The sequence below is a fragment of the Rhopilema esculentum genome, chromosome 11 (genome assembly GCF_057945365.1).
Source record: "Rhopilema esculentum isolate cy_ngs chromosome 11, ASM5794536v1, whole genome shotgun sequence".
NCBI classification, from domain to species: domain Eukaryota; kingdom Metazoa; phylum Cnidaria; class Scyphozoa; order Rhizostomeae; family Rhizostomatidae; genus Rhopilema; species Rhopilema esculentum.
In genome coordinates this window covers 8,092,882-8,105,507 of record NC_142825.1, presented here as the reverse complement: position 1 = coordinate 8,105,507, position 12,626 = coordinate 8,092,882, and the positions used below count along the sequence as shown (strand labels likewise).

The window sequence follows — 12,626 nt, the reverse complement described above, 5'->3', positions numbered from 1 at the left end:
TCTTGGAAAGTGAAGTTTTCGAAATCTGAGAACAGGAAGACTTCTACTTTTCTGGTAGTTAACAAAAAAATGAATAATATAGCTAACCCGAAGTGTTTGTTGTATATAAAGCAGTGAGTGAAATGATGAATTTTAAACAAAATAATGCCTACCATTAACGAATACAAGTGATCTTGTGGTCTCCCTGGTAAGTCTCAAATTTGGCAAAGTGCTTTGGACTCTGTAAGAAACAACATCTCCAACTTTTAGATTCAGTGTTCCGGAAACTGGCAATGATTTTACTTGATCGTTTATTTTGTGCTGGTAGGAAGCATAGAGAGATATCTCTGAATTGATGTAGATTGCTACCTGTATGTCGTATGCAGAAACTATAGGACTGAAAATAGGAACAAAGCTAACAAAATGTAGGCCAGCCTTAATTGCAGTGTAGGAATCAGGCTGAGACGGTGATACTGTGGAGAAGCCAGATGCGTAACCGCTTGCATTCCAGCCAGTAACAGCTGTCCACGAGTTAGCGGTGGTCAGAGTGAATTCACTTGCAAGTGGCCCACCAAAACCAATGACACGATCCACTGGGTTGACGAAGTAGAGAGACCATCCAGCTTGCATAGGATAACTGCCAGTAATTGAAGTGTTCAGCAGATGCTGATAAACCTGACTGCTATTCAAAAATAAGGCTGAAGTAGCAAGCTTGGTCCTATTGTAACCTTCGGAGCCATACGCTGTGAAAACATTTGAATTGTCCATAGTTATCAAAGACACACTGCTGTTGCCAGTTACTGAAGCAAGGTAGTTGTTGATGGAGGCGATGTACACACCAGCAAAGGGAGGAGTGTATGTTCCATATGATGCATTGAACCCAATGTTGCTGCAAGTAAAAACTTTCTTAGTTGCTTCTCAAAATGAATTATGAGTGAGCAATGAATTTGTAAAGGAGGATAATACCTGTTTAAAATAAGAGATGAAGATGAACAATCCTAAGAGTTTCAATGAATGCGTACAGTCCTTTTCTTCTGGGATTGTATATATATTGCAGTTTTTTTGGTAATTTCCAAAAGAAACCTTTCCTTATGTGAAAAACATCTTTAGTTCAAGCTTGAGTGGAGCATTTCAACCAAAGGTCTTGGTAGAAAAACTTGGTAGAATAGAAATATGACTGACTGCTAAATAAATTGACTTATGCTGATTGCTATACAGAGACTATTACTACGTATGACTGCAGTATCACCATTTTTATAACAAGAGATATCATATCTCGAAGTAAAATATTTGGGAGCACTAAAACGTGTAAGCGCATATGAAAAAGCTCTTTTTGGATGTAATTTTGGATGAAAATAATAGTTTGAGCTTATTACCTTGTAAAGAGACCTGGCTTTCCAGTTTCTTCCCATGATCTAAGTATTTTGTTTGACTGATACATCGACTCAATTTTGTCCACAACTATTCCAGGAAATCGTTGATCAAGTTGTAGTTTCACAATTGCAAAACTAGAACCACTGTCGATGGTGAAGGAGGACTTTGAAGTCCTCACCATTGCTCTGATCACCTGACCTGAGGTCAGGTACACTGTGCCTGCAAAGTTCAAATTGTATTTTCTTCCCTTTGGAGAGCCGTCGATAGAATACATGCCGTATGTAACAGACGATTGACTGTCAATTTCTGTATGAACTTCGAAAGCAGTTCCACCCCCAGCATTATCCAAACGGAAGTTTCCAAAAACGTAGTACAGCCCTGGTTCCGAAACGGAGAAATAGGCCTCTGGTGTCTTCGTAAGGGTAGGTCCAATCGTGTATCTACCAGGCAGGGCACTGTCTTGAATATCAACCAAACCTGTCCAAACATTAACGGAGCTTGCACCTAAGAAGGAGGCGACATTTTTAGATGCCATGAAACCTGCATTGTGTTCGTTTGAATAGAGAGATGCCATCACCACTGAGAAACCACTTTTCTTCGATATCGTGAAGCTGCTGTCTCCTGACGTCACATACATAGAGAAGTAGCTGCCTTTTGTCATTCGCACGCCACCACTAAAGCTAAGAGTGAAGTAGTCTCTTGTACTGCTCGCAAGAGAGGGCATCATGTCAGACAAACCTAGCCGATTTGCTTGAATTCCATTGACGTAACCCTGAAGATCAAATTCTGCATCACCATTTGAACTACCGGGCATAGACACATTTTGTAAGTAGATATTTGCTGATACAATGTAAATGGCGTCATGTTCAGCTGTAAATTGGGCAGCGGAGAAGCCTTGAGTGTTTGAGTAGGTCATTGTGGTACTGGAGCTATTTGTGGTCCATCCGGTTACTTGGACCTGTCCGCTTGAGGCCGGAATGTCTTCAGCAAGGACCGCATGAAACCCTAATGCTGCCCAGTTGGGTCCTATGTACGTTATTGAATATCCACTGTCCACGTCAACCTCCCAGGTGGATGAGCTGCTTTTGTATGCGTATAATGTGAGGACATCACCAGTTTTGACACTGATAGTTCCATACAGATTCAACGTTGCTGCCGAGGACGGCTGCCCATTTACAACATGCAATCCATTGTTTACGTCAATAACCCCGTTTTTTACTAACAACAAAGCAATTTCTGCATTATCGCCATTATTGATTTGGATGTTTGCTGATATCATATAAACACCTTGTTGTGAAGCAGTAAACCTTCCAGTCGAAGGGCTGAAATCTGTTCCATATGAAAACTTTCCGCGGGTCTCTGTCAACCAGGGTCCAGTCAGTGGAACCCAGCCGGATTTTTGGATGGTCATTTTTGTTTGTATTCTGGCACCAAAAGCAGAGACAACATAGCGCATCCGTACAAAGGAAACGAATGATGTATTATGAATCTTCACGGAGTTGCTTGCTTTTACAAAAATACTCAAATGCTCCTGCTTACGTATTTGGAAAATACCGCCAAGTGACATAGACCCAGTTTGCTGAGCTTGTTTAGTAAATGTTCCGTAAACACCCTCTTTACCTGTTTTTGACAAAAAAAATTACAATAGGAATTACATAATAAAAATTATTAATTAAATTTACAAATTTTAGGCTTATCTCAACTACCCATCTGACTTTGCTGTAAGAAGCTATTTGGCAAAATTTAGGGTCAGTGCCCATATCCGCCAAATTGAAAAAGTGTGTTTCAGTGAAAAACAAAACACCAAGAGACGAAAGATTTTGCTTATAGTACAAAACCAACATTATTTTAACAGTTGAAAATGAATTCATTTTCCCCTATCTTGCCCACTTTTTAAGGAAGAAAGACAAACATTTCTAGAACAATTTTTAGAACTACCTCTTTAAACGAAAAGTATATGTACATTTGGCTTATGACGCAAGAGGATCATGTTAATACCAAAACCTTGGGAACTTTTTGCAAAAAGATCTTTGAGAAATGATCAAGCTTTTGTGTGATTTTTGAGTTAATTAGCTTAAAACTTTGTAGCTGAGAATTTCTTGTAACTTCTTATATCAGAATAATCGCTTGTCTCTTAGTTATAAAAGTCCTCATAGTATCTAGCTAGCCGTTACTTTGTTTGATGTACGCTGTAGAATTAAGGTAAAGTTAAAGGCCATTTCGGCCTATATACTTGATAGGCAATTATTTATGTCAATTATTTACGGAAAAATATAGGCAATTATTCACGTCAAAACAGTAAAAAGCCGTGGCTTTTATGGAGCTATTTCTAAGCAAATATTGAATACATAATCTTCTTTCAATCAAGGTATTCAAGCGACAACCTGCTTGCTGCATTTGCATAAGAATTTTTCATGTTTTCAGTGCGATCGTCTTGAAGATCGTGATCCAAGAAATCAAATTGTACTAGTAAAATATTAGCATTTATAATTGCACAAAAGATGCACAGGAATCGGCCTAAAACATGCATCACATACCCGTAGATGTGGATTTATCTGCACTGACAGCTATCATGGATTCTATGTTTGTAGCATTGCCAGAGTACACCAAATGTACAAATGCAAAATACAAGTCAGTTTGTTCTGTCATAACAAAGTTCTGCGTGCTGATCAAATTGAGATTTGATGGCTGAATAAACTGCCCAGTGTCGCTCCCATCAGCCACCTGTGTTGCGCTTGTCCTAAGTAAACCAGGCAACTCATTCCAACTCCCACCTGCCTGATCTACTGTGGTCTGTAAGAAGCTGGAAAACTCAGGGATGTTGGTGGATGTACCACCAATAAAGGCCATCGACCATGTGCTGTGACTATAAATTTTAACAGAGCCTGCGTTTGAAGTTACTGTTAAGTAGACACTGGCAGCTTTTGGAATGAAGAAGGCTTGATAAACGTTTAGAGTTGCAATCCCTTTCTTTTGAAGAACCACTGTTCCAAGAATCGACTGCTTGCCATTGAAAACTGTGGCGACACTGTAAGTTCCCGCATTTCCTTCAAATATGATGTTTGCAGCCAATATATTAACTCCAGAGCAAACTGCAGTGAATTTGCCAGTTGTAGCTGATAGTCCTGCGAAAAAGAGACAGAAAGTTAAGTTGAGGCACTATGCGCCCGCTGCATTTAAACTTCCCAGTGCTTGGAAAATACAATAGACCTATTGTTGCGCATTCAATCAGCTACGCAATGTAAGACTAATTATCAACTGCATACATCCATACAAGAATTGAAGAGGCAGACATGCAATGAGACAATATTAATCTTTTGGCTCTTCTTTATTTTCAGAAGTAGCACAAAATTTTTTTATATAACTAGCACTTGAATCGATATTATTTCGCAAAAAACGCAATTAAACATAAAATTACAACCAAGGCAGGAATTTCCTTACCAGTAAGACTCTGAAAAAGTCCAGCACGACCGACTTTTGTCCAGGAAGGAACGTGATACCCAGACGGACTTGACAAATCTTGAGTTGCTTGGGGATTGACAAGGAATGCAGGCGAAGAGCCATAGTTGCCAAAGAAATGGAAAGTCAAAGTTGCTTGTGACTTGATGGTCCAAGAAGTGTCTGTCGATGCGTATGCATGAATGGCAACATTTTCTCCCGCCCTCAGGCTGATGAAACCAGCAAAGCCAAGCATTTGGGTGCCAGCAGTTGTATTTTCCATTTCACACTGCAATCCTATTTCTTTCTCTACAGTTATACCGTTGATTAGTAGAGCAGATCTGAATTTGCCTGCAAGAGGATAGTTAGAAACATATCAGCATTGAAATATTCCAAACCAAACATGCAAATTACGTAACTGGTATGATTATCAAAGCTGATAATCAGATTTATTCTTTTGAGGAAAGAAATGATTCAAAGCAAAGATTTTCCTTTTTGTTAGGGAGACGAGCAAAATAGTGGCCTACAATAAGTGAAGCAACCCCCCGTCCTGGAATCAAAGAGCACGCGCGTGGAAGAAAGTCATTATTTTGCTCTTTGACTGTAGGACGGAAGATTGCCTTACTCATTCAAAGATTTTCGCTCCTCCGTCTTCCTAACAATTTGGCGTTTTATAGGTTTTATGGCAGAGCCGTAGTTGGGCTAAGTCTTCCCGGGTTCTTGAGTGTTACATTAAAAGCTGAATATTTCTACACGGTGGGAGTGGATATATGAATATTTAAAACTCTGCACTCTGCCATATGACAGAATTCTTCGCAGTTCTAGGCTCGTAGACAAATAAATTTGTGCTTGCCTTCTCAACCGAATAAATTCTCAAATGGATAAATAAACAATTGTTCATCTGGAATTAAACATCATGCAAATGGAGATGATTTTCCATCCATTGAACATATTTTGCTAAAAGAGCTTGGTTTTTTCAAGTAAAAGCTAGTGACAAAACCAAACCCTTCTAATCTGGATCCAGCACCTGGGTAGAACCGGCAAAGTTGAGTGGAGAGTTGGATGTAGCAATATTATCAATAAGGCAAATATGTTCTGTTTTATTCTGGAAATTTGAATAAGTCTAACAGGTTCTGATTTGTGTAGTGCTGTCAAAAGAACAAGGGTGACTTCGCTTGAAATTTCACAAAAATAAATTAGGGACTTTTTAAATTGGACCCAATTTGGTATTCACAACAGGGCTGAGCCCGGAGTCCTCTAGCACCAAACCCTTGTCGATATTATGATACATTCTTAACTTATTGAATGAAATATGGATTAAAAATATCTAGCGTCTTCTCATTATTATAGCGAAGAATGAAACAATACAAGGTACATCTGATTAAAGAAGTAAAAAGGAATTTATTCAACATGCGGTAATGATTTTGGCTAATACTCTACGTTCGTGCTCAGCCACGTGAGAAGGCTAAGAATTGAAAAAAAATTGTGGTCATAGAGGAATGACCGAACCATACATTTTAGACCCTAGCTCAGTGTGACTTTTCCGTGGGGTATTTTTTAAATCTGTTTATCTCATGATGAGCTTACATAACTTGTTTTATGAGAAATTACGCTAATTTTATGAGATGCAATGCCGAGCCAGCTACGTTAAAGGTCGGTTTCTTTGTGCCGACCTTGTTTTCTTCCATAGTCGGCATGCCAGGAATAAAAAAGAACTGAGCATTTGATACTTCACGCTTTTTAGAGCTCGCAATCCTTGATCAATGTTCTTTTACATTTCAAAGTTTCTTTTGTTGTAGAACGGCTAAAACAGACTTTACTTCGGTCCACCTCTTTCCCTTCTTTATTTGTATGGACTCTTTGAGAAGATAAATTTCGTTAATATTGTTCATTTTATTATGGTTCAAGCAAGCCAGATTTATATTGCCGACGAATAGACTCGCCTACACCGGTATTGCCGCCTTTGTATTCTCCGAAATCGACAAAATTCAGCGCATTAGTGCCGACTGCCTGCTCTATATGAACAACATGTAACTCTGATGGGTGATGATGCAGAACTCTTGGCAAGTTGTTCGGCACACTTGGCACATCCTACTTAAACCTTAAAAGAAGGGTTGAAAATATCTTCCAAACTAATAAAAAAGTGTCAAAATAAATGTTTCAAAAAGATGATAGAAAACAACTTTTAATATCTAATAACAGATCAACTTTTCGTTTATGGATATTGAATCTTGAAATATAATTGTGTTGCAACGCTTTTATTGCAAATCAGGACACACTTGTGGCAGACATGAGTTTTTAGAAGTATCATACTTGCAAAAGCCAGGTAAGAAATTGTATGGTGTGATGACTTTCTAATAGTTTTTGTTGTTGTAGCCACTTAATGAACACGGTTAAGTATGCGATGGAAATTAGATTGGAATTGAACGAGATCAGAGAAAACATAGAATAAGTACGGATTGAAGTTGGAATCTAAACTAGAATTTACGTTATGATTACGTTATAATTTACGTATCAAAGTTATACAGTCCTCTATTGGAATTAGAAATGAAGCCTAAACAATAAATTGTCTTTCTTATACTGTATCTGTAGTACTGAACTTGAGCCATCAGCATATAGCAATTTTGCATAGGCTATAAATATTTTTGAAACAAGATACAATATTATGTTGCTGTCAACATATTTACAAAGGCAATAAACCCATGTACAGAAACTCACCTGTATCAGCATTAGTAACTGGAATAGTTACTGAGACGAAGAAGATACCAGAAACATAAACACTTATATCTCCATTGCTCATGTAATCAGCATCGAAATTGTACAAGCCTTTGACATCTGTCAAAGTTGTCGTCCATCCTGACAGCTTTTTCCATCCAGAAGATGTGTGAGTTATATCTGACGATAATTTGCTCAGAAATCCAATTTCAGGGTAGCCTAGAGAAAAGGAAATACTTCACGTTATCTTAGTAGCTGGTGCAAAGTTGTAAAGTGTTCAAAGGGCAGTGGGTCATGGCCTCCCCCAAAAAGATCAGAGAGACAGGTAATAGACTCAAAATGCATATTTCAGGCTTACCCTTCTAATAAAATGCTTATACTTCTGGAGGATGACCGTTGAGTTTTCTGACCTAAATCGTCATATTATTTGCACCTTTTTCAAGAGTTACGGTTTGTCTTGTCTATCACCTTGTAAAGAAAGGCCGGAGGAAAGCACCACCCGCGGAGGGGAGAGGGGTACTCTGGAACATTTGGGAAAGGGATGCTCAGGGTAATGTTTTTGGGTTAAAAATTTTTTTTAGCTTAGTCAAATTTTTAAATACTTTTGTGAGTTCTTGAAATGCTGGAACAGTTTTAGGTCTCAAAGTCTAGAGAACGTGAAAAAGTCGATTTTATAGACAAAATGAAAAAGGGCACATTCTGGAAATCAAAATTCACCAGCTACAAAATGTTTTTTGCATATTATGCACAAGTTATTATTTTCTTTGCTGCCAGTTGTGATACAGGCCTGGCTGATTTCAGGCAGGGATGTTTCAACACGATGCGTTTAAAGGGTGTGACAAGAAAAATTTAAAAATCAACAAATAATCATTCAAAACAATATTTTCAAGGGATATATATTGGTTAATTTTATTGCAATATTTTGGACTTGTGTGGTCTTCTCTTTTTTAATTGTATCGTTTCTCGCTGACAAACTTTGCTTATTGTTTTCGAACTGCTTTGTCAGCATTTTCCTCGTTCTATGATTCAAATATGCAATTAAATTGAAATAATCCACGATACTCCTTGTTAAGATATTTCAAGCACCACAAAGTAAGGCGGAAGGTGGTTAAACAAATTTCAATTAAAGGCATTTTTCAGATTAAACTTGTTGCGCAAGGCTCAATAAGTTCAAAGAATTTCGAGTTTTGTATCCATAACTATCTTTTGCCAGGTCGCTGCTCTAAGAAGAAACACCTACACATACCTATTGTCTTTTCAAGCTTATCCGATTAACGCGCTTGGGATAAAGGAGGTGTTGGCAAAACAAAGCGGCCTTCTTCCATAAATTACTTTGTACACTCTTGGGAAATAACTAGTTGGATTTGACTTTTTGATTGGATTTCAGATGAGATCAAGTGTAGGAAATCAGTGGGAAAAGCAGGAATGTAGAACGGATCATTCATTTCAATATAAATTTGAAAAATTTGAGAACGATAACACGAGATTTTCAGCGTTTTACAGTATCGTGAATCAAGGACAATGTTCATCCGTCCTTTGGCCAATCAACGGAATCTTTCGAAACTAAGGGTTTGAGCGTGGTATCTTAATGCTTTTGGTTTTCATGTAAAACACATCATGAAAATCTCGTGGAAATCCGATTGCTTTATTTGCAAAATCCCTGGAAATCATTTTATTTTGGTGAAAATCTAGTACCCTCTTTGCAGGAGTGAATTTCCCTGGATGTAACTCCTATTGTACTAGCTTTGCAGATGAGCAAAAAACTCTTAAAGTTCCTAACAAAAACAAGAACCATAGGAATCACATTCTGAATGACGTCACCACGTCCTCTGTCATGTTTTTCGACCCAGGCCCCAGAAAAGCTTGCGACTAACTACTTGGTGCCAAAAGCTGGTGTTTTTTTAATATAATCAAGTACCTAATTCTCGGCAGCCCAACTACTGTTTGTTTCCTCTGAGTTCTTTCTTGGCTCTTAGCAAGTTGTCAGCACGCTTTTCAAAATTAAGATAGTGTTCTACACCTAATGAAATTCCTTTTAATAGGTCACTTTGTAGAGCTTTTTGATAAAACTAAAAAAGCCTAAAAAATGGAAAGAAGAAAGGGCAAAAGAATAAAGATGTTTAAGACTTTTTTAGCCGATGTTTGTATATGCAATCTAATCATTAATATTTCTCTAAGGAGCGCCATTTTTAGTGAATACTTTTTTTAGGAAATGCATATAATAAATCTCCGCGGGAACATCAATGATACATAAGTCACATTTGATGCAAAAGCAAAAGCGTAATCCAAGATATTGTCATAGAATCGGCAATAAACTCCTATTCAATGATATTGTCCTGGTTGTTTGATGTTTTTTTATTCAGCCGAAACCATTTTAGGGTCTCATTAGTAGCGAAGTAAAACGATGAAACAGGGAGCTATATGATGACCCGAATATTAGCGTCTTCGTGTCGCTTGCTTCTACCCATATTCAATTCTGTCCTACACTATGCCACATTGTCAACAAGGCAAAAGGATGAATACAATAGGAGTAATGACTCAACAAAAGTGCGATAATGGTAGCATAACTTGAAGAAAGGAGTACACCAACCGAAGAGGAGCCAGCTTTCAATATTATTCAAAAGATTAGTGCTAGCTTAATATCACGCAAAATTTTGAAATGACATATTATCAATCAGAAGTAAGAAACAATAGAATAGATCACAATTGGTGTTTTATAAGCCTTGTTTGGTGACTATGCTTTTTTCTGAACCTTCAAGCACAAATATAAAGGGGACATTCTTAACTCAACCGCGTCATTTGAAAACTCTTATCCTCCTATCCCTATTATCATCGAACCATTATCGAATGTTTAAATTCAAAAATTAACCCTAGGTTATTTAATTACTGCTTGGTCATGTTGTATGTTGTCTCTTTTTCTAAATATTGGCTAGTAGAAGACATACATTTAGTGAAAAAGTAAAAAAGCTGGAGCACAATATTCCACTATCAACAATGGCGGTGCCAGCCTCTTAGCTCTGAAGGGGGGGGGGGGGGGGGGAGGGGGAGAGAAAACAAAAATTTTTAGGCCATGACCTTTTTACCGCCAGAAATCCCCCTTTTACCAACAGGGAACAACAATTATATACAAAGGGAACGCATATGACTAATTTTTGGTTACCTACAGGCAGTTTGAAAAGCACAGGATTACATAACAAAAAGTACGCTGTCAAAATATAACCCTCATTTTCTCATCGAATTTAGACGAAATGCAAAACAGGTCCTGCCAAGAACTGGGGAGGGGGAGGGGGGGTGCCGCTACTGACTATCAAGATTATCATCATTATTCCAATTTTCTGCCGTAATAATTTTCTGAAAATGATACTTGTGTCACGTAAAATGGACCATTGTAATCTTACGCTACGTTCACACTACTCCGTATTCGTTTCGACCATTGTAGTCTTACTTTCTTGCTCTTGGCATTAGCCACAGATAAGGAATCTAACCATAACTACTGATTGAGACAAGAATTCCAACCAACATCGACAGTGTCTATAAAATACAAATCTCAATTGTATATATATCTCAAAAAAAGACGTTTACCTTTCACCGTAGAAAAGACCACCAATGATACCAAAACCAAAAGAATTCGTGCCATTTTGATTTTTAGGTTGACTTTACTTCGACTTGAAGTTTCTCACACGACGCCCTTCAACATGACGCCCTCGTAAACAAGATAGTGTGTCTCTCCTTCTTACATTAAATTAAAGTTAGTCGAGAGGAGGTGAGGCATAGTAATGGAATTTCTCCTTTCAATTACGTTGGCAAGGAGATTACAAGAACAATAGCGAAACATTCTTTGAACTCTTTAGAAAGATTTTGGCTGAGAATCACTGTTCTTCAATGTCAGTTCAAAAGGGCAGAATATTCCGATTTCCTTTGTTTCTATTTGATATTTAATCTTGAGTAGTCATAACCTACCATGCGTTTCTATGGCTGTTGGAGAGAGTGATAATTGCTTCTAGGTAACATAACTCGCCAATTGTTTGGGGACCTTAGCGAACTCCAAAATTCTTATAGAACTCATAATAAAGGACAACCTGGACAAACTCGAACCAATAAACTGCTTCGTCAGCCCATAGTCTATAGTTTTCAAGATATGAGCAGAAAAAAAGAAGGTAGCCAAGGCGTTTTTCTCGTACATTCCTTGGGCTGGGTAGAGCAAGAGAGGTCTGAGCAAGCTGCCCGACAAAAAATTTCATGCTAAGTATTTCAATAGAGAAAAGTGGAAAATCTTCTAAGAAAGAGAGTTTTAGGGGAATATTGCAGCTTCTTTTTTCTAACACTTTATCCATGGTAAATATAAGCAATGATACATAGAACGGTTAAATGCATTGGCGTAGAAGAAAGAGGATGAGAGGGGTGCAGAGCCCTAATCAGGCAACATTAAACGCATCCAGGCTCTATTCGGGCAGTTTTTATCTAAAAAAGCAAATGTATTTGGGCAAGATCCATACTTAGCCCTCCACTTATTAGGGGGTGAATTCATTGTAATACAAATTATGTAAACAGTTTTAAAAAAGGAAGACAGCAGCATACACGAGAAGAGCCAAACACACAAAAATGGTACATCTGAGATTTTACGGTGAGCAAATCACAAAATTTATATACCTTATCTTGGATTGTTTGGATGAAGTCATAAATATGCGTCTAGGGCAGCTTTTAATCTTCAAATATTTCGTTAGATACTTGCCTATTATATACGCAAAAAGAAATTCTCTTTTAAGATCATTTTGTAATGAATTAAACAATTTCGATAAAGTGAATTTTGAGTTCAAGGAATTTTTAATATTTCCATAGGATGATTGATGCTTGGATGGGCTACTAGCAATTTTGTTATGCCGAAAGAAACTAGTAGAAAATTTCTTAGGTTTTTTGTTAATAGCTTGTTAGCAATGAGTCTTTGAAATGCTATGATTTTGTGGAAGAAGGACGACAAATCTAGACAATGAAGTTTTGGTCGCCATGGGAGTCGCCATGGGAGACAGTGACGTAAAATTGGTAAGTTCAATGGTTTTCAAGTTATGTAAACCAGCTTGACATGTTTGTCTTATTGGTGAATTCTTATAACCGCGATATTA

The 12,626-nt window shown here is 37.7% G+C and overlaps 1 protein-coding gene across 5 annotated transcripts in view; it reads right to left on the bottom strand.

Annotated features, from left to right (window-relative positions):
- Nucleotides 1–12,626, bottom strand: part of LOC135693991 (protocadherin Fat 4-like) — a 95,694-nt gene that overhangs the window by 24,776 nt on the left and 58,292 nt on the right. For 3 of the 5 annotated variants that reach the window (XM_089111620.1, XM_089111621.1, XM_089111623.1), the window contains exon 6: nucleotides 153–868. In XM_089111620.1, coding sequence (XP_088967746.1) covers nucleotides 153–868 — 716 coding nt within the window. Of the gene's footprint in view, nucleotides 1–152; nucleotides 869–1,355; nucleotides 2,974–3,890; nucleotides 4,479–4,794; nucleotides 5,143–7,509; nucleotides 7,726–11,088; nucleotides 11,576–12,626 lie in introns of those variants that run through there. The other 2 variants (XM_089111622.1, XM_065212614.2) reach the window with 2 other exon arrangements.